The sequence below is a fragment of the Oncorhynchus keta genome, chromosome 28 (assembly GCF_023373465.1).
Source record: "Oncorhynchus keta strain PuntledgeMale-10-30-2019 chromosome 28, Oket_V2, whole genome shotgun sequence".
Classification (NCBI taxonomy): Eukaryota; Metazoa; Chordata; class Actinopteri; order Salmoniformes; family Salmonidae; genus Oncorhynchus; species Oncorhynchus keta.
The window spans coordinates 12574593-12600392 of NC_068448.1; the positions used below are offsets into that span (position 1 = coordinate 12574593).

The 25800-nt window shown below is 42.0% G+C and overlaps 2 protein-coding genes across 21 annotated transcripts in view; one reads left to right on the forward strand and one right to left on the reverse strand.

Moving 5' to 3' along the window:
- Positions 1-799: 799 nt before the first annotated feature.
- LOC118372734 (nascent polypeptide-associated complex subunit alpha-like) lies at positions 800-14350 on the reverse strand. Of its 2 annotated transcripts, XM_035758718.2 has the most exons (9): positions 14216-14350; positions 13189-13257; positions 11298-11768; positions 5209-5288; positions 2290-2367; positions 1891-2037; positions 1448-1579; positions 1188-1310; positions 800-1003 (listed from the first exon to the last, which is right to left on the reverse strand). In XM_035758718.2, exons 2-9 carry the CDS (start codon positions 13253-13255, stop codon positions 989-991), a joined length of 1113 nt encoding a protein of 370 aa, XP_035614611.1. In that variant the 5' UTR covers positions 13256-13257; positions 14216-14350; the 3' UTR covers positions 800-988. The 2 variants fall into 2 exon arrangements, with proteins under 2 accessions (XP_035614611.1, XP_035614612.1); XM_035758719.2 differs by lacking the exon at positions 11298-11768 and having other exon boundaries at positions 14216-14338.
- Positions 14351-14451: 101 nt separating this feature from the next.
- The window catches only part of LOC118372733 (probable E3 ubiquitin-protein ligase DTX3), a 29300-nt gene continuing 17951 nt past the window's right edge, over positions 14452-25800 (forward strand). For 14 of the 19 annotated variants that reach the window (XR_008085194.1, XR_008085189.1, XR_008085196.1 and 11 more), the window contains exons 1-2: positions 23419-23966; positions 24137-24178. Coding sequence is in view for 5 of the 19 variants with exons in the window: in XM_052484819.1 (XP_052340779.1) it covers positions 24166-24178 (13 nt within the window). In the remaining 14 variants the exon portion in view is untranslated. Of the gene's footprint in view, positions 14578-23418; positions 23967-24130; positions 24179-25800 lie in introns of those variants that run through there. The other 5 variants (XM_052484820.1, XM_052484823.1, XM_052484825.1 and 2 more) reach the window with 5 other exon arrangements.

Consider the following 25800-nt stretch of genomic DNA (forward strand, 5'->3'; position numbering starts at 1 on the left):
AGCTTATTTTTTTCCCTTCTTCTCATGCACCAGGGCTGGATATAAACTTTAATTGAAACAAAATACAAGGCTAATAGTTTAACATCCATCTGCTGTAGTTCACTCACAGAACAGTAATTAAAGGACATTAAATTCATATTCCCATGAAACTCCCGAGCGGCGCAGCTGTCTAAGGCACCGCATCTCAGTGCTAGAGGCATCACTACAGACCCTGGCTCGATTCCGGGATGTATCACAACTGGCCAATGATTGCGAGTCCCATAGGGAAGCGCACAATTGTCCCAGCGTTGTCTGTGTTAGGGGAGGGGTTTGGTAGGCAGTCATTTTAAATAAGAATTTGTTCTTAACTGACTTGCCTGGTTAAATTTTTAAAAAAATGTTTAGATCAGTCAGATGATTGGCATGCAGAGGCAGTTTGGACATTTCACTGGTATAACAAATAATGATCATTCAAGATTGACAGTGATGATGGCCTATTTTGTAATTAAGTATGTCTAACTTTGTGAATGAAGCTATTAAAAATAAATAACATTGAGAAAATATGTGTGGGTATAGAGTCAGACGGAGGATCCATTTTATATTCAAGGATGAGGCATTCAATTGGAGGACGCATTATGCATATTTATAACGACATAGAATATTATATTGTCTAGAATGATGTATTCCACAGGCTACATCTGTTGATACAAACTTTGATTGAGGAAATGATAACGTCGATTACATTTTTATTTTGTGTTTCCTTACCTATAATGGTACTACACCCATCGCTGCTTATTAGTGAAGCACAATCTTACAGAAATAATGCGAGGAAAACATTTTATTTAACAACAAATGGGAAAACATAAATACACAACAGTAACCAGAAGAAGAAATATTCCATCCCCTTTAATCCACAACTTTTATTTTTATCCTTGGAATTAATTGAATAGACCACATCTACTCGTGTTTAATGATGGACTGGACCCGGGTCCTCATGGTTCTTGGGCATCTACATGGTCAGCTCCTGCAAAAAAATAAAAAGTGGTTTGTATTTTAGGAGGTGTCAACATTGAATAGAATCTACAACTTTATTGTACAGATGGAAATGTGCCGGTCATCACCTCAGAACATAGCAAGCAACGGTGAAATGTCAATTACACCTGATATTACATTCATAACACAAGTGACGACCAATTAAATATACTTACCATGATGGCATTAACAATGTCGTTGTTGTTGTTCTTGAGCGCTCGTATAGCCTTCACTCGAGATACGTTAGCTTGTGACATCACCAGCTCAATGTCCTTCACCTCCACGCCAGTCTCATCAACCTGCAAAGCATGATGGAACCCAGAAGTGAATTGGGAGAAATAGCCAAATCCACATACTTGTGTGTATGTATCTAAGTAGCTAGGTGAGATAAATCACACATCAGTCATTGTAAATAAATGCTTTCCTTGACCCTCACCTCTTCCTCTTCACTCTCCTCCTGTACTGTGGGTGTCTGTGTGTTTTCCTGGATGCTAGACATTCTGTCTTCTCCCTGGACCTTGAACTTCTCTGCTGCTGCCAGTTGAGCTTGTTGGGACAGGTCCTCAATCTGGAACAAACGGAAATTAACTTTCAGAAAACAGAGCTGCAAGAATATTTCAAGCATATCTTGGTGTAATTCAGAGAACTTAACATACTTGTGAAATAAATGGCTTACAACAGCTTTAAAAAGGCATTTATAAACTATTAGAAAGTATAGCAGGTCCCATCAAATGAAAAGTTGCACTGTCAGAGCCAACCAAGATGAAATTGATGAATGATTCTTCTAGCATTTCTGGTTACCACTTAAAATAGCATCACGTGCCTTGGATTCCCCAAAGACAATGCACATGTCTGATATAAAAAGGCATAGATTCCAACCTTAGCCTCTCCGAAAACGATGTATGTGTCGGAGGCGGAGCTCTTGTAGACGTCTGGCTTGGGGATGACAAACAGGATGTTCTTGGACTTCCTGATGGTAACCCTGGTTACGCCCATCACCTGACGGAGGCCCAGCTTGGACATGGCCTGGTGTTGACAGAGAAGATTACTACATTTTTGTCCACAGAAAACTATAGTAGCTAACATATTGGTCTGTAGGAAACACTGTCCAAAGGAAACTGAACTGAAAGTCGTTAAAACTAAAAAAATATGTTTTTACACTGGGTAAAAAAATAATATCCCATAGACTTCAGAGATAATGACATAATAACTTTGTTTGGGGAATGATGCTATTTCAAAACAATTTACTCTAGGAACATGTGAATGAACTTAACTGACCTTTCTGGCTTTCTTTTCACTTCTACTTTGTTTGGCTTTGCTGACTGGCTCCTCGTCGATCTCAGCTGCTGCAGCAAGCTGAGGAGAGAACAGGTTTGTAAAAATCACTTATTCTGTAAGTTGGACACATTTATCAGTAGGTTGTCATTTATCGTCATGACTATACTAGAGGCACCTCTGCAGAGGGGTCACTAGCTGGCACAACCACAAAGTCATAAAATCTGATTTTAAACCTAACCTTAACCACACTAAACCCTAATGCCTAACCCTAACCCTAACATTACTTTTACGGGGGACCAATTTTGACTTTGAAGCTGGCTTATCTAGCGGAAATTGCTCAGTTCAAATCAAACGTTGTTATTTGTCACATACACCACAGGTGGTGTAGACCTGACAGTGAAATGCTTACTTACAAGCCCTTAACCAACAATACAGTTAAGCAAACACAATTTTTTTTTTTTTACAAAAATACAAGTTAATAATAACAAATAATTAAAGAGCAGCAGTAAAATAACAATAGCCAGGCTGTTTACAGGGGGTACCGGTACAGAGTCGATGTGCAGGGGCACCGGCGTCAAGGTCATATGTACATGTAGGTAGAGTTATTAAAGTGACGATGCATACATAACAACAGAGAGAAGCAGCAGTGTTCCTTGGGGGGGGGGGGCTATGCAAATAGTCTGGGAAGCCATTTGATTAACTGTTCAGGAGTCTTCTGGCTTGGGGATAGAAGCAATAAAGGAGCCTCTTGGACCAAGACTTGGCACTCCAGTACCGATTGCCATTTGGTAGCATAGAGAACAGTCTATGACTAGGGTGGCTGGAGTCAAATACATTTTTGACGCCTTCCTCTGACACAGCCTGGTATAGAGGTCCTGGATGGCAGGAAGCTTAGCCCAGGTGATGTACTGGGCCGTACACACTGCCCTCTGTAGTGCCTTGGGGTCGGACGCCAAGCAGTTGCCATAACAGGCAGTGATGCAACCCGTCAGGATGTTCGATGGTGCAGCTAGAAAACCTTTTGAGGATCTGAGTACCCAACTTTTCAGATCTTTTCAGTGCCAGCGTCGGTGTGTGGTGGTATGTAGACAGCTATGAAAAATACAGATAAACTCTAGGTAGATAGTGTGGTCTACAGCTCATCCTGAGATACTCTACCTCAGGCGAGCAAAACCTCAAGACTTCCTTATACATCGCGCACCAGCTGTTGTTCACATACAGTTGAAGTCGGAAGTTAATATACACTTAAGTTGGAGTCATTAAAACTTTTTCGTCAACCACTTCACAAATTTCTTCACAAAACTATAGTTTTGGCAAGTTGGTTGGGACATCTACTTTGTGCATGACAAGTCATTTTTCCAACAATTGTTTACAGACAGATTATTTGACTTATAAATCACTGTTTCACAATTCCAGTGGGTCAGAAGTTCACATACACCAAGTTGACTGTGCCTTTAAAAAGCATGGAATATTGTAGACCTCCACCAGTCTGGTTCATCCTTGGGAGCAATTTCAAAACACCTGAATGTACCACGTTCATCTGTACAAACAATAGTATGCAAATATATACACCATGGGACCACACAGCCTGGGGCGGCAGGGTTGCCTAGTGGTTAGAGCATTGGACTAGTAACCGAAAGGTTGCACGATCGAAACCCCCGAGCTGACAAGGTACAAATCTGTCGTTCTGCCCCTGAACAAGGCAGTTAACCCACCGTTCTTAGGCCATCATTGAAAATAAGAAATTGTTCTTAACTGACTTGCCTAGTTAAATAAAGGTTAAAAAAATATATTTAAAAAGAATTCAGCTCAGGAAGAAGACGCATTCTGTCTCCTAGAGATGAACGTACTTTGGTGCGAAAATTACAATCCCAGAACAACAGCAAAGGACCTTGTGAAAATGCTGGAGGAAACAGGTACAAGTATCTATATCCACAGTAAAACAAGTCCTATATCGACATAACCTGAAAGGCCGCTCAGCAAGGAAGCCATTGTCCCAATACCGCCATAAAAAGAGCCAGGCTACGGTGTGCAACTGCACATGGGGACAAAGAACGTAAATGGAGAAATGTCCTCTGGTCTGATGAAACAAAAATATAACTGTTTGGCCATAATGACCATCGTTATGTTTGGAGGAAAAAAGGGGTGGCTTGCAAGCCGAAGAACACCATCCCAACCGTGAAGCACAGGGGTGGCAGCATCATGTTGTGGGGGTGTTTTGCTGCAGGAGGGAATTCGTGCACTTCACAAAATAGATGGCAGGACAATTATGAATATTGAAGCAACATCTCAAGACATCAGTCAGGAAGTTAAAGCTTGGTTGCAAATGAGTCTTCCAAATTTGACAATGACCAAAAGCATACTTCCAAAGTTGTGGCAAAATGGCTTAAGGACAAAGTCAACGTATTGGAGTGGCCATCAAAGCCCTGACCTCAATCTTATAGAAAAAGCATGTGTGAGCAAGGAGGCCAACAATCCTGACACAGTTACACCAGCTCTGTCAGGAGGAATGGGCCTATGTTCACCCAACTTATTGTGGGAAGCTTGGGGAAGGCTACCAAAAAAGTTTGACCCAAGTTAAACAATTTAAAGGCAATTCTACCAAATACTAATTGAGTGTATGTAAACTTCTGACCCACTGGGAATGTGATGAAAGAAATAAAAGCTGAAATAAACTGTTCTCTACTATTATTCTGACATTTCACAGTCGTAAAATAATGTAGTGATCCTAACTGACCTAAGACAGGTCATTTTTACTTAACATGAGGATGGTGGTTGCGTTAAGTATATTATGGTCAAAATCAAGTTAATAAAAAGTGGATAACCAATATATTTATTTACAAGAGGGATTCCCCCCTCGACTTGACCCCCCGGGTGTAGGGGAGCAGCACCCTCTGGTGGCCAATGGCCATACTGTACCTGTGCCTGCTGTGTCTGTGTTGAGTCCTGCTCCTCCAAGTCTGGTACGGAGTCATCACTGTCAGAATCTGTGCCAGACCCTAGACACCACCAGATAAATTCCATTAGAACATGGAACACGTCACAACATATCACAGAATCAGTTCTTTAGTATAACATAAACAAAACTATTTACGTAAGCAGAAAAGGATAAGGGAACGTAATTATGTGGTAATATATGGAGTCAACTTGGTTACAAACACATCAAAATACATTCATACACTTCCCTGGGACAGTTGCAGGAGATTAGTTCGGGAAAATCTGCACAAATACAGAGGTCTCACTGATTTGAAAATGAGGTCGTGAGAGAAACTGAAATAAAATACATTACGCTTGGTTCATAGAACCACGGTTACGTTAGTAACCACCGATAGCCACTAGACATGGTTGTAATAAACAGAGCGTTTTTTGCTTTCTTAAAAAAAAAATATGGCTCTGTTTTGAACGGTTTAAGCTACAAAATACTATGACCCCATGAATGAAAGAAGACTCTCAGGAACCCGGACATGTCTTCTGTTTCCTTCTACAGTGCCCAAAAGCAGCAGGACACAGAACAGAGTGGACAAGACCAGGCACTTATTCAGACTGGGGGGGGGAGACCATCAATGACATTATTTTCTACACCAATCATACAAAAATTCCTACTTCCTTTCTGATGCATTTCACTTCAAACCGAACTTCCTTCAAATACTGTCAATAATTCTAAAATCAGACTGATTTGTAATAAAACGGTCATAGCCACAATAAAATGAAATTATATAAAAATGGGGTTGCTGGACCAGAAAAAAACAGTTTGAGGTTGGCCCCTGGGTGTAGATAAACAAATCAAATACACATTTTGCCATTGGTCAGGTTTTGGTCAGCACTAAATGGTTGCTACTACAGAAGCCAAGCAAAGGGTGGATTTTCTAGAGTGAGGATGGACCAAACATAGACTGTAGGTATAAAGGTAGTTAAGACAACCATTCACATAAGCATTAATACATCCCACTGCGACAGAAAGTGTGGTCTGAGGAAAAATATATTTTTAAATATAAAAAAATAAAAAATAATTCAGCATAAGAGACTCACAAAGTTAGAATTGTCTACATTTTACCCGATGTAATTTTTTATTTTTTTTTAATTGTTAGTACAATGTCAGTGACTGAACAAAATCTTACATTTGACCCCAATTTATTCAATGAAGAAACTTCACCTTTAGAAATGACCAGACCCTAAATGATGCATACTAATATTGTTAGTGTCATTTTAAAATTGCCATGCGAAGCAGGCCAATGTGGATTCATCATACCCTTCTTGTTGTTAACCACTGGCTTTACCACAATGGGCTCTGGATCTGGTGGGGGAGGGAAATCAGTAGGGCTGGGCGATATGGCCAAAATAATATATCACCGTATTTATAACAAATTTGAATTGACAATATTTTTAGTTTTTGAATAATAAAAGTTGTACATGTGCTTTGAGTAGTGAGTGACCCTAGGGTGCTTTATGAGTAGTGAGTGATCCCATGGTGCTTTTTGAGTAGTGAGTGACCCTAGGGTGCTTTATGAGTAGTGAGTGACCCCATGGTGCTTTATGAGTAGTGAGTGATCCCATGGTGCTTTTTGAGTAGTGAGTGACCCTAGGGTGCTTTATGAGTAGTGAGTGATCCCATGGTGCTTTTTGAGTAGTGAGTGACCCTAGGGTGCTTTATGAGTAGTGAGTGATCCCATGGTGCTTTTTGAGTAGTGAGTGACCCTAGGGTGCTTTATGAGTAGTGAGTGATCCCATGGTGCTTTTTGAGTAGTGAGTGACCCTAGGGTGCTTTTTGAGTAGTGAGTGATCCCATGGTGCTTTTTGAGTAGTGAGTGATCCCATGGTGCTTTTTGAGTAGTGAGTGATCCCATGGTGCTTTATGAGTAGTGAGTGATCCCATGGTGCTTTTTGAGTAGTGAGTGATCCCATGGTGCTTTATGAGTAGTGAGTGACCCTAGGGTGCTTTATGAGTAGTGAGTGATCCCATGGTGCTTTATGAGTAGTGAGTGACCCTAGGGTGCTTTATGAGTAGTGAGTGACCCTAGGGTGCTTTATGAGTAGTGAGTGATCCTAGGGTGCTTTATGAGTAGTGAGTGATCCTAGGGTGCTTTATGAGTAGTGAGTGATCCTAGGGTGCTTTATGAGTAGTGAGTGATCCTAGGGTGCTTTATGAGTAGTGAGTGATCCCATGGTGCTTTATGAGTAGTGAGTGATCCTAGGGTGCTTTATGAGTAGTGAGTGATCCTAAAGTGGCAACACATACATTAAGTGATTTCGATGAGTCTTTCTCCATTCTGATTAATTTATACTGTTCAATTCAACTTCAAACAAAACAAATTTCAGTACTTAAAAGTTTTGCATTTCCCGCACTCAATTGCAGCAGTGGAAAAAGTACCCAATTGTCATACTTGAGAAAAAGTAAAGATAATTACTGAAGTGAAAGTCACCCAGTAAAATACTACTTGAGTTAGTCTAAAAAGTATGGTTTAAAATATACTTAAGTATCAAAAGTAAAATTGATAAAATGTAATTAATTTCAAATTCCTTATATTAAGCAAACCATTTTCTTGTTTATTTATTTATGGATAGCCAGGGGCACACTCCAACACAATTTACAAACAAAGCATGTGTTTAGTGAGTCCTCCAGATCAGAGGCGATCGATGACCATGGATGCTCTCTTCACAAGTGCTTAATTGGACTATTTTACTGTCCTGCTATGCATTCAAAATGTAACGAGTACTTTTAGGTATCAGGGAAAATGTATGGAGTAAAAAGTACAGTTTCTTTAGGAATGTAGTGAAGTAAAAGTTGTCAAAAATAAAAAATAATAAAGATACCAAAATCAACTTTAAAGTATTTTTACTTAAGTTATTCATACCTCTGCTCAATTGAGAATTTCCACACTACCACGTAGGGCTGCACAACATGGGCAAATAATCTAGGACTTATTTTTAACCAAATGTTGCAATTGTGATTTTTATACTGTTCAATTCAACTTCAAACAAAACTGTTGGAATTTTGCATTTCCCGAAATGACTATTCTAATTGTATAGTTAGAATATAATTATAGTGAAAGTCACTTACTACTTGAATACAGTGTTTGAAATATACTTAAGTATCAAAAGTATGACAATGAATTAAAAATGCCAGGGAGGAAACCCTTTTCTTGTTATTGTGACAGGGTAGGAACTAAAGAGTTGATAAAACAAAGCATGTGTTTAGTGAGTCCCTAGATAAGCTCTGGATGCTCTCTTCTACATTGCATGTTTTTACTGTCCTGCTATGCATTCAAAATGCTACTTCCTGTAGGGAAAATTTATGGAGTAAAAAGTACAGTTTCATATTGTTGCTTTGCATTTTCCTATTTGATTTAGAAGATAATGTTGCACAAACATGCTGAATCAGGTCTACACCATCACTGGTATTAATCAGGCTGTATTAGCTAGCTAAAACGTTTGCTCTTACTATTCAATACATTTATTAGCATTGAACAGTGTTTGAGATGACAATAGTGGCAGGGTAGGAACAATTAAGTGTTTCTCACCCTATAAGATTCAGGGTTCTCTCAAGCTACTTCGCTAAGAAAATAAACTTGCTGATATAAGAAACACAAACTAATAGTGTCATTATAGAACTCTAGTGGATTTATATTAAGAAGCAAATAGAAAACAGCATTGTTGCATGTGCTGCATTGACCATGCAGACTAAAGTGTCCCGTGGTTGAGGAACATCAAATGCGCCCCTTGAGTGAAAGGGGTGTGGCTAGGTCTATGTGGAAAGTGGCACGGAGACAAAGAGTGGAGAGAGATGACTCTAAAACTATAAAAATTTACATTACACATGGCGTATCACATTAAACAAACAAAAACATTCAAATACCGGTATAGAAGGTAAGTATATCATAAAATACAGTATACCGCCCAGCCACAGGGTTCAGTGATAAAGATGGAGGTGACGGGAGGGGGAGACTCCACTGGTGTGGGTCAACAGGGGAATACGGGTGAGCTGCCATCAGGTTCGTCTAGTGGAATCAGAGGGGTGACATGGACAGGGGACAGCCTGGGAAAAGATGCTCGAGGTGCTGGTGGTTTAGGAGAGACAAATACCTCCACACCAGCGGGGGTGTAGTAAGGAGTTTCCTTATCAAATGGAGAAAACTGGTGTAGAGTGGTGGGAGTATTTTCAACAGCAGGAGGCTCAGTAGCAGAAGTTTGGAGAGAGGCAACAGAGGCAGCAGCCGGCATATCAACCTGCTTCTCAGCTGGTTCTTCAGCAGCCACGTCTACGGACACCTCTTCAGCTCTGTCGTCAACTGCTGCAGACTCACAGGGCAGTTAATTCTTCACAACAGAAGCCTCAGCAGATACAGCTGTAGCCTTATGCAGCTCGGGCTTTGCTTGACCTTCCGTAGCTCTCAGAGGGGGCAAAGCAGTGGAGAATGACATAGGTGCAATAGCAGCATGTTCGCAAAACACTTTAAAAAGAGAAAGGGCTTTAACAGGCAACGTAGCCAATGGAACAGCCGTCACTTCTGACAATGAGACCTGAACTGGAAAGGCAGTAGGTTGTGGTTTTGGAATTCTCTGGATGGACAATAGACTTGGAGGCTACTACAGCTATGTCAGGAGGTGCTGGGGAAAAGAGGACAGCGTCTTCAGTTAGGAGGGTGGCGGCAGTGACATCCACTTGCTGAACGTACGAGGCAGAGGATAGTTCCGGTGAGGATAGGAATAGCAGGGGGTTTGTGAATGTGTGAAGCTGCACCAGTGGTGTCTGGGGCCCTCTCAGACATGGTGGGTGGCAATGGTCTGGCATTAACTGGGGCAGTGGGGTTAGAGTTGGCTGGTAGTAGAGCTTCAGGTAACAGCGCAATATTGTTAGATTCAGTTGGCAGCGTCGGCCAGAGGGACAGGTTTAGAAGAACATTAGACCTAGTAAACCTCTCAGTATTCCCTGGCTCCCCAGATTTTATTACCGTGGGTTGTGGGGTGGCCTGGTCCTTACCACCAAAATGAGAGCCGACAGGGGGCGAAGCAAAGGGTGAAGAGGGGGTAGTGGAGGAGCAGTGAAGAGTGGCGAGGGACTTAGGAGCGGAGGTAGGGTTGGTTGGAGATGGGCACTTGGTGTCGAAAGAAGGCACAGCTTTGGGAGAAGAGGAGAGGAGGCGTGGTCCCACTTAAAGTCTTGTCAGTTTAGGGGGCTAGGGGGTCTGGTAGAAGAGCACAGGGTAAAGGAATAGAGCACCTTGGAAGCAGAGTAAAGGGAAGACAGGATGTCAGTTGGATTTGGACGACAGTGACAATGTCATAAGAGAATGTTTAATGTTCGCCCTAGTAGACTAACAGGGATCCATAATCAATACAAATGTCAAGGACAAAATCCAACTAGTCGGTGCAAAAACATTGTCACACTATACAGCGATTGACAACATCATAAGAGAATGTTCAATCTCAAGAACTACAATATTCACATTTAGTAGATGTAGAGTCAGAGCTTGTAAGGGGGGGGTTAAGTGTGAGTGTTAGTTCACAAAAGGCTTTTGGGGTAGGAGTGGCAAAGGGAGTGGTTTCTGTGGCAATGCATATTAGATGCACTTAACTCACAACAGTAAAAAATAAAAAGCACAGGCAAAAAACATGGAGGTACATACAGATTGTTGTGCACTGCAACACAAACTACTCAGCAAACTACTAGCAAGGACAACCAGCTTCTAAAAGGTGTTATACATTTCCTAAAAGACAGACCCACGGCAGCCACAGTACAGTAGTCAAGACTACCCTGTCAAAAACCTGACTGATGGTTCAGGTGATTTACAATGGGGGACGGTGTCATTCAATACATTTAGAAATTGTGTAGTTGGTGATCATTGAAAGTCCCAAGTTTAGACCAAAAAAGGTGACCCTTTCAGAAAGAACATTGCCGATTCCTTAGTGCTAAAGGGGAAACACCACTTAAACATTTTAACCAACCAAATTGGCAAAAGAAAAGCACGTAGAGGGACAGTTGTCATTAAGTTGTAATAAATATAACCCACCTGAATGAATAGCAAATGACCTGGAATGACCATTAACATCATTAGTCTGGACCTTCACCTTGGGTTCCTCGCTCTGACTGGCCTTTTCGTTTTGTTGGACTGCAACGCCCACAACCTCAGGGGCTTCAACCACTTCAGGTGGCGTCAGATATTCTGAAGCAGTTTCTTGCTCTTCCGTGGTGGCTTCAGGAACTGGCACTACTTGCCTAACTTGTTCTTCAACAGCAACCTTTGGCACATCTTCCTCAGCGGTCCCTCGGTCTTCCTCTGGCACACCAGTAGGTTGGTCTTGGGTTGTTGGTTCTTCTTTAACAGGGTTTACAATCTCTTCTTCATTCAGCTTGTCCTTAACCTTCTCAGTGTAATCTTGAACTGCTTCGGCAGCTACAGTGGGGTTTGGATCAGCCATTTCCTTGGTAACCTCAAGTAGTGAAACTGGTTTGTCGATACAACTCCCATCGAATCTCAACACTGGGAATCCAGGAAAAGAGTAGGAGTAGAAGGGGGAAGTAGAAAGAGTAGGGGGGAGTCACAGCGACATTAAAAGCTGCAACCCTTGTTGGGATTTTTTTATATTTTAAATGTGAAGCGGGATACTGTTCCAAACGATGGAGTGAGAGTCTCTCTCCTTAAAAATAACCATATGCGAATCAAAACTGGGGCTGAATTTAGTCCAAATTCATCTTAACAAGAAATTGGAGAAACCAATACTCCTGTTGAGAAACAACAACTCCTAAAACATGTACTAATGGAACCACAATACATGTACTGTTTCTACACACAGAAGAAGGGCCAAATGTAGACCGCCAAGTTGTGCATGATGAGCCCAATGTGAGTGTAATCGGTGACAGTATAAACCATGAGTTTTTGAGAGAGTGTTTGTGACAGAGATAATGAATATTTGTATTCCCCTACCAGTCTTATCATGCAGTGCCCCGCATTCAAGTGAAACACCTTGGGACCCATCACCTTTCAGTACACAGACTGAAGAAACAAGCACTAAATAAAGGGTCAATTAGGCTTATCGTTCAAAAGATGTGATAACTACTCATCATAAGGGAAGAAAGTGAAGGAGGAAATTAAACAAACATGCTTTACCTTGTGTACTATTTCAGCTAGATCAGCCAGAAAATGTACGGAAAGTAAGATTGATGAAAGATGTAGCTGAATGTAGAGCAGTTGAGGAACCTTTGAGTTGAGCATTTTCATTTAGCATGAACAGGTCCAGTAGATTGGTGATTCACAAGCCATTTTACAATAAATATTACAGATTATATTTAACATTAGGCCTACACTATTGTGAATGGATAATGACCACTGGTAATCCAAGCACATAGCACATTGTCCATTGAAAATAAAAGAGAATCCAGTAATTTAGCAAATATTTCTTCCCGGTAAATTTAATTTAATAGCTCAGATTCTGAAAACTGTAATTCGTGAGGACATCACTATGCTTTCTCATTGCCTTTTTGAATAGGTATTCGCCAGACATTTTGCAGTCTGTTTTTTGGAGACAGATTATGTTCCATGCAAGACACCACAAGAAAAAGTATCATGGCGTATTAGTTTGTCCATTCCCAGTCCCAAGACAAAACTCATACAGTGCAGGTGAGTACAGTAGAAAGAAACCTCATAAAGTAATGTTTCAGAGTCCAGGAAACCAAAACAAACCCTGTTGGATTCTATGTTAGAGGTTACATGAGATTACGCACACAAGGTTTGGTCCAGTATGATCAGAGTAAAGAAATGCCATATTGAGGAGAAACCAATTGTTTAGTAATTTTGCTGTTGAGTTCCTGGACCCCATATGTGGAAAAACATATCATGCCAGGTCAAGACACAGCCTCGAGAACTGTACAGACACATTGAGAAATATAAATTAGATCCTAACCGGTCTCTGCCTGGGACTGTTGCAGCTCCATTGCTGGGACTGTCTCTGTGGTGGTTTCACCTGGCATGTCTGTCAACAACAACATTTGGAGTCAATTTGGTTGTGTAGTTTCACAAAAAAACAAGAATCAACAGAAATATTATCAGTCAATTCTGTCTTATGAGCAACAGTAGCAATTCCCCTACTTGTAAAATGTGTGGTCGACCACCACCAACCCTTCTAGTGAAGACAAAAACCTAGCATCCACACAAAATTATTGGTCAATTTAAACAAACATAAGCAATTTAGAGGTTATTAGCTAGTCTTGCAAAGACAGCTATGTGGAAAGCCAGGCAGGTAACGTTAGTCATTCAATAGCAAAACCTCTGGTCAGAGTAAAGGGTGTAATAATAACTAAATGTGACTGAAATGGGTAACAGGTTTGGCTAAGATGTGTTTGGATGGGCCAAGACATGACAAGCTTTGAAATATGGAACTACTAAACGGTGTAACTTGAGCTACAGTACAAGTAACTGTGTCGTACATGAACACGATATGACAGTACAGTAACTTGAGGTCTTCCAAATTCAAACTGTTAGAACTGCCTGGAATATAACCTAGAATTACATGATGCAATACAAGGTATGGGGGCAAACTACTGATTTAGCTAGCTAGCTAGCTATCCAACTGGCTGGCTTGTTAACAACTTGACTTGTTTGTTTGATAATTAGCTATCTGACTTTATTCACACACTCTTGTTGCACATTTAAGTAGATGGCCATCTCACACCGTATGGAATGTTTAGTGTATTATGTACAAATGTTATTTGGAAACTAGCTAAAAGAAACATAGCTAGCTCACGTTGGTTTCGAGACAAGAGACTGGCGCTGTTAGTTAGCTTGCTAGCGAAATCATACGAGATGATAACCATAAAATGTGAATTCCTCAGTAATACCAAACTTCAGAATATCTATTTACGATAACTAACACATATAATGGCACACAATTCTAAGTTAGATGTGGACAGATAGTGACGAGAAATACTTACTGTGATAGGAGTGTAGATCTAAGATGGGTGTAAAAAAGAACTACAAGTACCAGAACGCCTGGCTGCAACAAATAACTGACTCAACTTCCGGATTTATGCAAATAACCCTCTTGGAATTAGAATACAGCGACAAACTGCGGGTGGGTATAGTTTGTGGAACGTTCCAATAGGAATCTGTTCCAAAAACTTTGTAAATAACAAGGTTGTCAACAAATAACGCATATAAAGTTGTATAGCGGCAGAATAAGATACCAGGTAGGGAGTGGGCTATTTCATTAAGTTTTTAACTTACCACTTTATTCTGGAAAATGTCTGTCCTCACTATGGTAGCCCATGGACAAACATTAAGAACAAGCTACGTGGTGAGTTGATGCCTATTCTAGTTAAATTGATCATGCTACTTTGTATGCTTTGTTTGTTGGCAACCTTGTACTTTAAGTTTTTGGAGCAGTTTCCTGTTTGAATGTTCCACAAATTATACCCACCCACAAACGACTACCCTAATATCGGTTTAACCCAGAACTAAAGTATTGTGTAATTGGTCAGTACCATTTATGTTTACATAGTTTCAGCAGGAGAGGCGGCATATAATAATGGCTGAAACCATGTTTGATGTAGTTTATATCATTCCACAGATGACTCCAGCGATTACCACGAGCCCATCCTCACCAATTAAGGTGCCACCAACCTCCTGTGGTAGTTTTTCCATAAGAGATTAACCTAAAACTAACTTTAGATTCAAGTTTTTGTAATAACGTTTGTCTGGTAAGATTCATTACGAGGTGGGCCCTTGCTGCACCAGGTGGTGGAAACTTTGGGCCCCATGGCTGGCTACCACCTTGCCTAAATCCGACTGTGATACCAATTCTTGGTATACATGTCTGAAACAAAGCATTGCAAAACTTGGAAAGTCCCCGACAAGCCAAAATATTGAATAAAATTACATTTTAACTTACTCTTAACAGTTGTCTGAGCGTTTGATCCTTTAGCTAGTTGACATTTGAGAATAAATAGACACAGTTAAGTATTATTGGCCCTACTTTTTTAGAGCACTGGGACTGCCGTTGAAATTTCAATCACCTGACATTAGGCAAAACCATGTAAACGCCTGCAAGACTGGTTAGTATGCATGTATTGCATGCATATACTTCCATATTGTGCATGTGCCTTAGGTCATGAGCTAAAACAGACGAAAACAGGCTAAAACAGACATTCCTCCATCGAGACGTCCCTCTAAGGCCCTTCTGCTAGCTTGCTAGCCCCGGCCTGCTAGCTGTCTGAATCGCTGAGTCTCCAGCCAGCCCAACAGCTCACTGGACCCATATGAACACTCGGCTATGCATGCCTCTTTCAGATATCAATATGCCTTGTCCATTACTGTGCTGGTTAGTGATTATTGTCTTATTTCACTGTAGAGCCTCTAGCCCTCCTCAATATGCCTTAACCAACCATTTAGTTTCACCTCCCACATATGCGGTGACATCACCTGGTTTAAACGTCTCTAGAGACTATCTCTCCCATCATTACTCAATGCTTAGGTTTACCTCCAATGTACTCACATCCTACTATACCTTTGTCTGTACATTATGCCTTGAATCTATTCTACTGCGCCCAGAAACCTGCTCCTTTTACTCTTTGTTCCGAACGTACTAGACGACCAGTTCTGATAGCCTTTAGCCGTACCCTTATCCTACTCCTCCTCTGTTCCACTGGTGATGTAGAGGTTAATCCAGGCCCTGCAGTGCCTAGCTCCACTCCTACTCCCCAGGTGCTCTCATTTGTTGACTTCTGTAACTGTAAAAGCCTTGGTTTCATGCATGTTAACATTAGAAGCCTCCTCCCTAAGTTTGTTTTATTCACTGTTTTACCACCTCTGCCAACCTGGATGTCCTAGCCGTGTCTGAATCCTGTCTTAGGAAGAACACCAAAACCCCCTGAATTTCCATCCCTAACTATAACATTTTCCGACAAGATAGAACTGCCAAAGGGGGCGGTATTGCAATCTACTGCAGAGATAGCCTGCTGAGTTCGGTCTTACTATCCAGGACTGTACCCAAACAATTTGAGCTTCTACTTTTAAAAATCCACCTTTCCAGAAACAAGTCTCTCACCGTTGCCGCTTGCTATAGACCACCCTCTGCCCCAAGCTGTGCCCTGGACACCATATGTGAATTGATTGCCCCCCATCTATCTTCAGAGCTCGTGCTGCTAGGTGACCTAAACTGGAACATGCTAAAAACCCCAGCCATCCTACAATCTAAGCTTGATGCCCTCAATCTCACACAAATTATCAGTGAACCCACGAGGTACAACCCCAAATCCATAAACACGGCCACCCTCATAGATATCATCCTAACCAACTTTCCCTCCAAATACACCTCTGCTGTTTTCAACCAAGATCTCAGCGATCACTGCCTCATTGCCTGCATCCTTAATGGGTCTGCAGTCAAACGACCACCCCTCAGCAGGCCTTTGTAATCGACCTTGCCCGGGTATCCTGGAAGGATTTTGACCACATCCCATCAGTAGAGGATTCCTGGTTATTCTTTAAAAGTGCCTTCCTCACCATCTTAAATAAGCATGCCCCATTCAAAAAATGTAGAACCAGGAACAGATATAGCCCTTGGTTCTCTCCAGAACTGACTGCCCTTGACCAGCACAAAAACATCCAGTGGCATTCTACATTAAATCAAATCAAATGTATTTATATAGCCCTTCGTACATCAGCTGATATCTCAAAGTGCTGTACAGAAACCCAGCCTAAAACCCCAAACAGCAAGCAATGCAGGTGTAGAAGCACGGTGGCTAGGAAAAACTCCCTAGAAAGGGCAAAACCTAGGAAGAAACCTAGAGAGGAACCAGGCTATGTGGGGTGGCCAGTCCTCTTCTGGCTGTGCCGGGTGGAGATTATAACAGAACATGGCCAAGATGTTCAAATGTTCATAAATGACCAGCATGGTCGAATAATAATAAGGCAGAAGAGTTGAAACTGGAGCAGCAGCACGGTCAGGTGGACTGGGGACAGCAAGGAGTCATCATGTCAGGTAGTCCTGGGGCATGGTCCTAGGGCTCAGGTCCTCCGAGAGAGAGAAAGAAAGAGAGAAGGAGAGAATTAGAGAATGCACACTTAGATTCACACAGGACACCGAATAGGACAGGAGAAGTACTCCAGATATAACAAACTGACCCTAGCCCCCCGACACATAAACTACTGCAGCATAAATACTGGAGGCTGAGACAGGAGGGGTCAGGAGACACTGTGGCCCCATCCGAGGATACCCCCGGACAGGGCCAAACAGGAAGGATGTAACCCCACCCACTTTGCCAAAGCACAGCTCCCACACCACTAGGGGGGTACCAACCCAGACAGGATGACCACAACAGTGAATCAACCCACTCAGGTGACGCACCCCTTCCAGGGACGGCATGAGTGAGCTCCAGTAAGCCAGTGACTCAGCCCCGTAATAGGGTTAGAGGCAGAGAATCCCAGTGGAAAGAGGGGAACCGGCCAGGCAGAGACAGCAAGGGCGCTTCGTTGCTCCAGAGCCTTTCCGTTCACCTTCCCACTCCTGGGCCAGACTACACTCAATCATATGACCCACTGAAGAGATGAGTCTTCAGTAAAGACAAAGGTTGAGACCGAGTTTGCGTCTCTGACATGGGTAGGAGCTCTATAGGAGAAAGCCCTGCCTCCAGCTGTTTGCTTAGAAATTCTAGGGACAATTAGGAGGTCTGCGTCTTGTGTAGGTATGTACGGCAGGACCAAATCAGAGAGATAGGTAGGAGCAAGCCCATGTAATGCTTTGTAGGTTAGCAGTAAAACCTTGAAATCAGCCCTTGCTTTGACAGGAAGCCAGTGTAGAGAGGCTAGCACTGGAGTAATATGATCACATTTTTTGGTTCTAGTCAGGATTCTAGCAGCCGTATTTAGCACTAACTGAAGTTTATTTAGTGCTTTATCCGGGTAGCCGGAAAGTAGAGCATTGCAGTAGTCTAACCTAAAAGTGACAAAAGCATGGATTAATTTTTCTGCATCATTTTTGGACAGAAAGTTTCTGATTTTTGCAATGTTACGCAGATGGAAAAAAGCTGTCCTTGAAATGGTCTTTATATGTTCTTCAAAAGAGAGATCAGGGTCCAGAGTAACGCAGAGGTCCTTCACAGTTTTATTTCAGACGACTGTACAACCATTAAGATTCATTGTCAGATTCAACAGAAGATCTCTTTGTTTCTTGGGACCTAGAACAAGCATCTCTGTTTTTTTTCCGAGTATAAAAGTAGAACGTTTGCAGCCATCCATTTCCTTATGTCTGAAACACATGCTTCTAGCAAGGGCAATTTTGGGGCTTCACCATGTTTCATTGAAATGTACAGCTGTGTGTCATCCGCATAGCAGTGAAAGTTAACATTATGTTTTCAAATAACGTCCCCAAGAGGTAAAATATATAGTGAAAACAATAGTGGTCCTAAAACGGAACCTTGAGGAACACCAAAATTTACAGTTGATTTGTCAGAGGACAAACCATTCACAGAGACAAACTGATATCTTTCCGACAGATAAGATCTAAACCAGGCCAGAACTTGTCCGTGTAGACCAATTTGGGTTTCCAATCTCTCCAAAAGAATGTGGTGATCGATGGTATCAAAAGCAGCACTAAGGTCTAGGAGCACGAGGACAGATGCAGAGCCTCGGTCCGATGCCATTAAAATGTAATTTACCACCTTCACAAGTGCCGTCTCAGTGCTATGATGGGGTCTAAAACCAGGCTGAAGCATTTCGCATACATCAGGAAGGCAGTGAGTTGCTGCGCAACAGCCTTTTCAAAAAATTTTAAGAGGAATTATTATTATATTATAGGAATGGAAGATTCGATATAGGCCGATATTTTTTTGGGTCAAGGTTTGGCTTTTTCAAGAGAGGCTTTATTACTGCCACTTTCAGTGAGTTTGGTACACATCTGGTGGATAGAGAGCCGTTTATTATGTTCAACATAGGAGGGCCAAGCACAGGAAGCAGCTCTTTCAGTAGTTTAGTTGGAATAGGCTCCAGTATGCAGCTTGAAGGTTTAGAGGCCATGATTATTTTCATCATTGTGTCAAGAGATATAGTACTAAAACACTTGAGCGTCTCTCTTGATCCTAGGTCCTGGCAGAGTTTTGCAGACTCAGGACAACTGAGCTTTGAAGGAATAAGCAGATTTAAAGGGGAGTCCGTAATTTGTTTTCTAATAATCATAATCTTTTCCTCAAAGAAGTTCATGAATTTATCACTGCTAAAGTGAAAGTCATCCTCTCTTGGGGAATGCTGCTTTTTAGTTAGCTTTGCGACAGTATCAAAAAGGATTTTTGGATTGTTCTTATTTTCCTCAATTAAGTTAGAACAATAGGATGATCGAGCAGCAGTAAGGGCTCTTCGGTACAGCACGGTACTGTCTTTCCAAGCTAGTCGGAAGACTTCCAGTTTGGTGTGGCGCCATTTCCATTCCAATTTAGCATCGAAGAACCCCCGTGATATGCAACTTTTCAGGGAAGTTAGGAACCAATATACACAGGCAGTTAGGAAAGCTAAAGGCTAGCTTTTTCAAGCAGAAATTTGCATCCTGTAGCATAATCTCAAAGTTCTGGGACACTGTAAAGTCCATGGAGAACAAGAGCACCTCCTCCCAGCTGCCCACTGCTCTGAGGTTAGGAAACACTGTCACCACTGATACATCCATTATATAATTGATAATTTGAATAAGCATTTTTCTACAGTTGGCCATGCTTTCCACCTGGCTACCCCTTCCCCAATCAAGAGCCCCCCACCCCCCACAGCAACCCGCCAAAGCCTCCCCCATTTCTCCTTTACCCAAATCCAGATAGCTGATGTTCTGAAAGAGCTGCAAAATCTGGACCCCTATAAATCAGCCGAGCTAGACAATCTTGACCAACGGACTGTAGTCCGGACCTCTGACAGTCTCTATGGGTGTGCCACAGGGTTTAATTCTCGAGCCGACTCACTTTTCTGTATACATCAATGATGTTGCTCTTGCTGCTGGTGATTCTCTGATCCACCTCTACTCAGACGACACCATTCTGCATTCCTCTGGCCCTTCTTTGGACACTGTGTTAACTAACCTCCAGACGAACTTCGATGCCATACAACTCTCATTCCGTGGCCTCCACCTGCTCTTGAATGCAAGTAAAACTAAATGCATGCTCTTCAACCGATCTCTGCCAGCACCTGCCCACCCGTCCAGCATCACTACTCTGGACGGTTCTGACTTAGAATATGTGGACAACTACAAATACCTCGGTGTCTGGTTAGACTGTAAACTTTCCTTCCAGACTCACATAAAGCATCTCCAATCCAAAATTAAATCTAGAATCGGCTTCCTATTTCACAACAAAGCATCCTTCACTCATGCTGCCAACATACTCTTGTAAAACTGACCATCCAACCGATCCTCGTCTTCGGCGATGTCATTTACAAAATAGCCTCCAGCACTCTACTCAACAAATTGGATGCAGTCTATCACAGTGCCATCCGTTTTGTCACCAAAGCTCCATATACTACCCACCACTGTGACCTGTACGCTCTCGTTGGCTGGCCCTCGCTTCATATTCGTCGCCAAACCCACTGACTCCAGGTCATCTACAAGTCTCTGCTAGGTAAAGCCCCACCTTATCTCAGCACCCACCCGTAGCACGCGCTCCAGCAGGTACAGTGAGGGAAAAAAGTATTTGATCCTCTGCTGATTTTGTACGTTTGCCCACTGACAAAGAAATTATCAGTCGATAATTTTAATGGCAAGTTTATTTGAGCAGTGAGAGACAGAATAACAACAACAAAAATCCAGAAAAACGCATGTCAAAAATGTTATACATTATTTGCATTGAGGGAAATAAGTATTTGACCCCCTCTCAATCAGAAATATTTCTGGCTCCCAAAGTGTCTTTTATACAGGTAACGAGCTGAGATTAGGAGCACACTCTTAAAGGGAGTGCTCCTAATCTCAGTTTGTTACCTGTATAAAAGGAGCCAGAAATACCTGTCCACAGAAGCAATCAATCAATCAGATTCCAAACTCTCCACCATGGCCAAGACCAAAGAGCTCTCCAAGGATGTCAGGGACAAGATTGTAGACCTACACAAGGCTGGAATGGGCTACAAAACCATTGCCAAGCAGCTTGGTGAGAAGGTGACAACAGTTGGTGCGATTATTCGCAAATGTAAGAAACACAAAAGAACTGTCGATCTCCCTCGGGCTGGGGCTCCATGCAAGATCTCACCTCGTGGAGCTGCAATGATCATGAGAACTGTGACGACCCTCCCACTCAGTCTGCCGTATTCTCTCTTTGTTATTTCCTTATTAGGATGCTGGTGGGCGGAGTTGGGAGGGTCGTCAGCTACATGGGAAGCACCTGGGCCCGGTGTCTCCCAGGATAAATACACCACTTCCCTATTCATGGAAGAGACTCTCTCCATGCAGACACCTTTATAGATTTGGTTGTTTTTCTTGGTGTTTTTTTTGGTTGTTTGCTTTAGCATCTTTCAACACCCTGCATTATCACATTCATGCAAAGAGATACTCTTAATAATCGGCTATGAAAAGCCAACTGACATTTACTCCTGAGGTGCTGATTGCTGCACCCTCGACAACTACTGTGATTATTATTATTTGACCATGCTGGTCATTTATGAACATCTTGGCCATGTTCTGTTATGATCTCCACCCTGCACAGCCAGAAGAGGACTGGCAACCCCTCATAGCTTGGTTCCTCTCTGGGTTTCTTCCTAGGTTTTGGCCTTTCTAGGGAGTTTTCCTAGCCACCGTGCTTCTACACCTGCATTGCTTGCTGTTTGGGGTTTTAGGCTGTGTTTCTGTACAGCACTTTGAGATATCAGCTGATGTAAGAAGGTCTATATAAATAGATTTGATTTGATTTGACTAGTCACCCCCAAAGCCAATTCTTCCTTTGGCCGCCTTTCTTTCCTGTTCTTTGCTGCCAATGACTGGAACAAACTGTAAAAATTACTGAAGCTGGAGACTCATATCTCCCTCACTAGCTTTAAGCACTAGCTGTCAGAGCAGCTCACAGATCACTGCACCTGTACATAGCCCATCTGTAAATAGCCCATCTAACTACCTCATCCCCATACTGTATTTATTTATTTATCTTGCCCCTTTGCACCCCAGTATTTGTACTTGCAGATTCATCTTCTACACATCTACCATTCCAGTGTTTAATTGCTATATTGTATTTACTTTGCCACTATTGGCCTATTTATTGCCTTACCTCCTTTATCCTACCTGACTCAAGTAAAATTGAAAGTCCCCCAGTAAAATACTACTTGAGTAAAAGTCTAAAAGTATTTGGTTTGAAATATACTTAAGTATCAAAAGTAAATGTAATTGCAAAAATATACTTAAGTATCAAAAGTAAAAGTATAAATAATTTAAAATTACTTATATTAGGCAAACCAAACGGCACAATTTACTTGTTTTTAAAATTTACAGATAGCCAAGGGCACACTCCAACACTCGGACATAATTTACAAATGAAGTATTTGTGTTTATTGAGTCTGCCAGATCAGTGGCAGTGGGGATGACCAGGGATGTTCTCTTGATACATGTGTGAATTGGACCATTTTCCTGTCCTGCTAAGCTTTCAAAATGTAAAGAGTACTTTTGGGTGTCAAGGAAAATGTATGGAGTAAAAAGCACATTATTTTCTTTAAGAATGTTGTGTATTCTTTGAGAGAGAGAATCACTGCCCACAAAATGAGGTGGAAACTGAGCTGCACTTCCTAACCTCCTGCCCAATGTATGACCATATTAGAGAAACATATTTCCCCCAGATCACACAGATCCACAAAGAATTCGAAAACAAATCCAATTTTGAAAAACTCCCATATCTACTGGGTGAAATTCCACAGTGTGCCATCACAGCAGCAAGATTTGTGACCTGTTGCCACGAGAAAAGGGCAACCAGTGAAGAACAAACACCATTGTAAATACAACCCATATTTATGCTTATTTATTTTATCTTGTGTCCTTTAACTATTTGTACATCGTATATATATATATATATATATATATAATATGACATTTGTAATGTCTTTACTGTTTTTCAGTCCGATCACATCCTTGCCTAAATGTTTTTTTTACCCGTCACAGAGGGTTCTTATGACGAACTTCCTGCTTATGATTGTCTCGTCATTAAACTGTCAGACATTGAGCTGGACCGACATTGCAGAAGACTACCGACTGACTGGTCTACAAATAACCTTGCTTCATAAAAAAACTACTCATTATTATTTGTAGATCAGTCAATCGTTCACCATTTACCCACAATGCATCATGGACGTGATGCTCTCAAACACGGCCATGGACTTTAAAGGCTAAGACATGGTTGAAAGTGCAAACAATTTCTGTAAGTATTTGTCTTGAGTACGCAGCTGTCACAAGCCGAATGAAACAGCTAACGTGGAATCGTAGCCTAGTGTGTAAGTGGGGGTTGATGTTGTAGTAGTCTGTCTCAAGGACGTGGAAATAGCAAGACAAACTCCAGTAGCGAGCGAGAAGGGGACTCGGATGAATTGTTAGCTAACGTTACGGATAGCTTAGAGTGGATATCAAGTATGTCTTGACTACAAAATACTTCTCAACATATCCACCGCAGTACACGATTTTCAGGCCTCGTCCAATGGAAGATGGTGTAGCTAGTTCCATAATCTCTAAAACTCATCTGACAGCTACGGCAAAAGGTGAGACAATTTACCCCACGCCGCATTCTCTTTAGTAAAATTATTATGGACGTGCCACTTAGGAATTTGAACAGAATCGTTTGGTTCCTCGCTGCTGATTTCTAAAGTATGCGAATGTAATCTGACGTGTGTCAATGTTTACTACTTCAGTTTTTCTCTGTGTTCAACAGGGGGATATTTTCTCGATTGAAGGGAATATATGGGATCGCAAGGTAACCATCTAAAATCATATTTATTTACACTTGTTTCATACGACTGTCAGAGGTAAAATATTGCTAACAGCTAAACGTGTTGATGGACAGAGGATCGGATTGAGGTAGGCGCAGTTTCCTTTGTTTACTCAGTCTGCATTTCAGAAGAGCGTTCCTTTCAGCAGTGTCGCGATAACTACTGTCTGCCAGCCTGTTGTAGCTTTGAGGTGTGCTGCGACTACTGACACTAAACACACGCGCTCCATATGGAAACAAACACGTTAGCTTCACAGTTGTTACTTTGTAACGGTTTGCGATTAGCGGTATTCTAACAGGTCTGTTGTCTAGCAGTGCATGAACCTTGCTTTGGCGAATAATTTGCCGCTGGCTCTCATTTTCTCATGCAAAACAAATAGTGTGTCAAAAGGGAAATAAAAGTATTATCAAAGATATTTATAACTAATATAAGATAGTTAATGTGTCGTTTTTATAGTGGGAGCAATGAAGCATAGTGGGCAGATCAAGCAAGGAGGTGGGCAAGGCTAAGCAGGAGTTTGCGAGATCCTATTGGCGCATTGTAGCATGTATTTTCAGATTTCCGTTAGGGAACGCCTCCTTTGAAGTGCATATGTTCCCAAACTCAATTCGACATTGCACTCCTAACAATGCCATTTAAAAATGTAAAAAACGTAAGCGACAAGTCTTTATAACTTAGTGCCCTGTATTGGTAGTGAGCACATTCTAAACTGATGCTTCAGCTTTATTGCCCCCTGTGATGTGTCTGGATTTCCCCTTCTGTCTGTGGTATTATCTGAGTTTTTCACAACCCACCTTCAGGCTGCTATGTACCGGACCTCTTACTAGCCAACGGGAGGCGGGGCGACACTGGTAGACAGTGACCTGCGCACCCGCCTGCCGAACACCTGCACTCACCTTCATTAACAGAACTGCGGGAAAACAGTGCCGGACAGACCCCCGCCTCCTGCTAGCCACTCCGACCGGTACACATGAGGCAAGAGGTGTGGCTGCACAGTGAGCTAACATGCTTGCTAGTTAGTGACCGCCAAACGGGGGTGAAGGACACCGTCTACCGTTGTCGCCCTCGGCCCTTCTTCTGTGGGGTTTTTTGGCGGTCGTGATTCAACTTTATGGTACCTACTGTAATGGAGTGCCCCACTTCCTTTCTGTCCTAGCTAAAAATGGACCAATAGAAGTTTAGAGGGTTTTCCTACAGATGCAGGAATTCCCACGTGCAGGAACTCCCTGAATTGCGTGCTGCAAATCTACCCTTCTCCACGCAGCATAGGCCGAAATAGCAGCAGTGTACCAGCAGAAATAATGATTACATCACTTAACAGTTCTGAGAACAATTTAACGTTTTGACCTGGCTGCATGTTAAATTCTTGCTCTAACAGTCCACATAGGAGCACTGATTGGAAGCTGCATATAGACTATGAGTGGGGTTCTCAGATCTCCTTACTTTGTCATCATGTCACGATTGTTGTGGTAGGGTAGTAAACTCAAACTGCATTGGATTGGTGCACTGTTATGGCAGAGATTTGGGTAAAGAGTAGGGGGGGTCATTTATATGATTTCCATTTTAAAGTTTAATGAACTGAAGTAAAAGTCATTTAGAATATGAG

Excerpts from the sequence above, each read along its gene's own strand:
- LOC118372734 (XM_035758718.2), bottom strand. The coding sequence starts at position 13,255 with ATGCCAGGTGAAACCACCACAGAGACAGTCCCAGCAATGGAGCTGCAA. Across the intron at positions 2,368-5,208 it reads CACAGACACAGCAGGCACAG|CTTGCTGCAGCAGCTGAGAT; the intron begins GTACAGTATGGC and ends TTCTCTCCTCAG. Across the intron at positions 1,311-1,447 it reads AGGAGAGTGAAGAGGAAGAG|GTTGATGAGACTGGCGTGGA; the intron begins GTGAGGGTCAAG and ends CATGCTTTGCAG.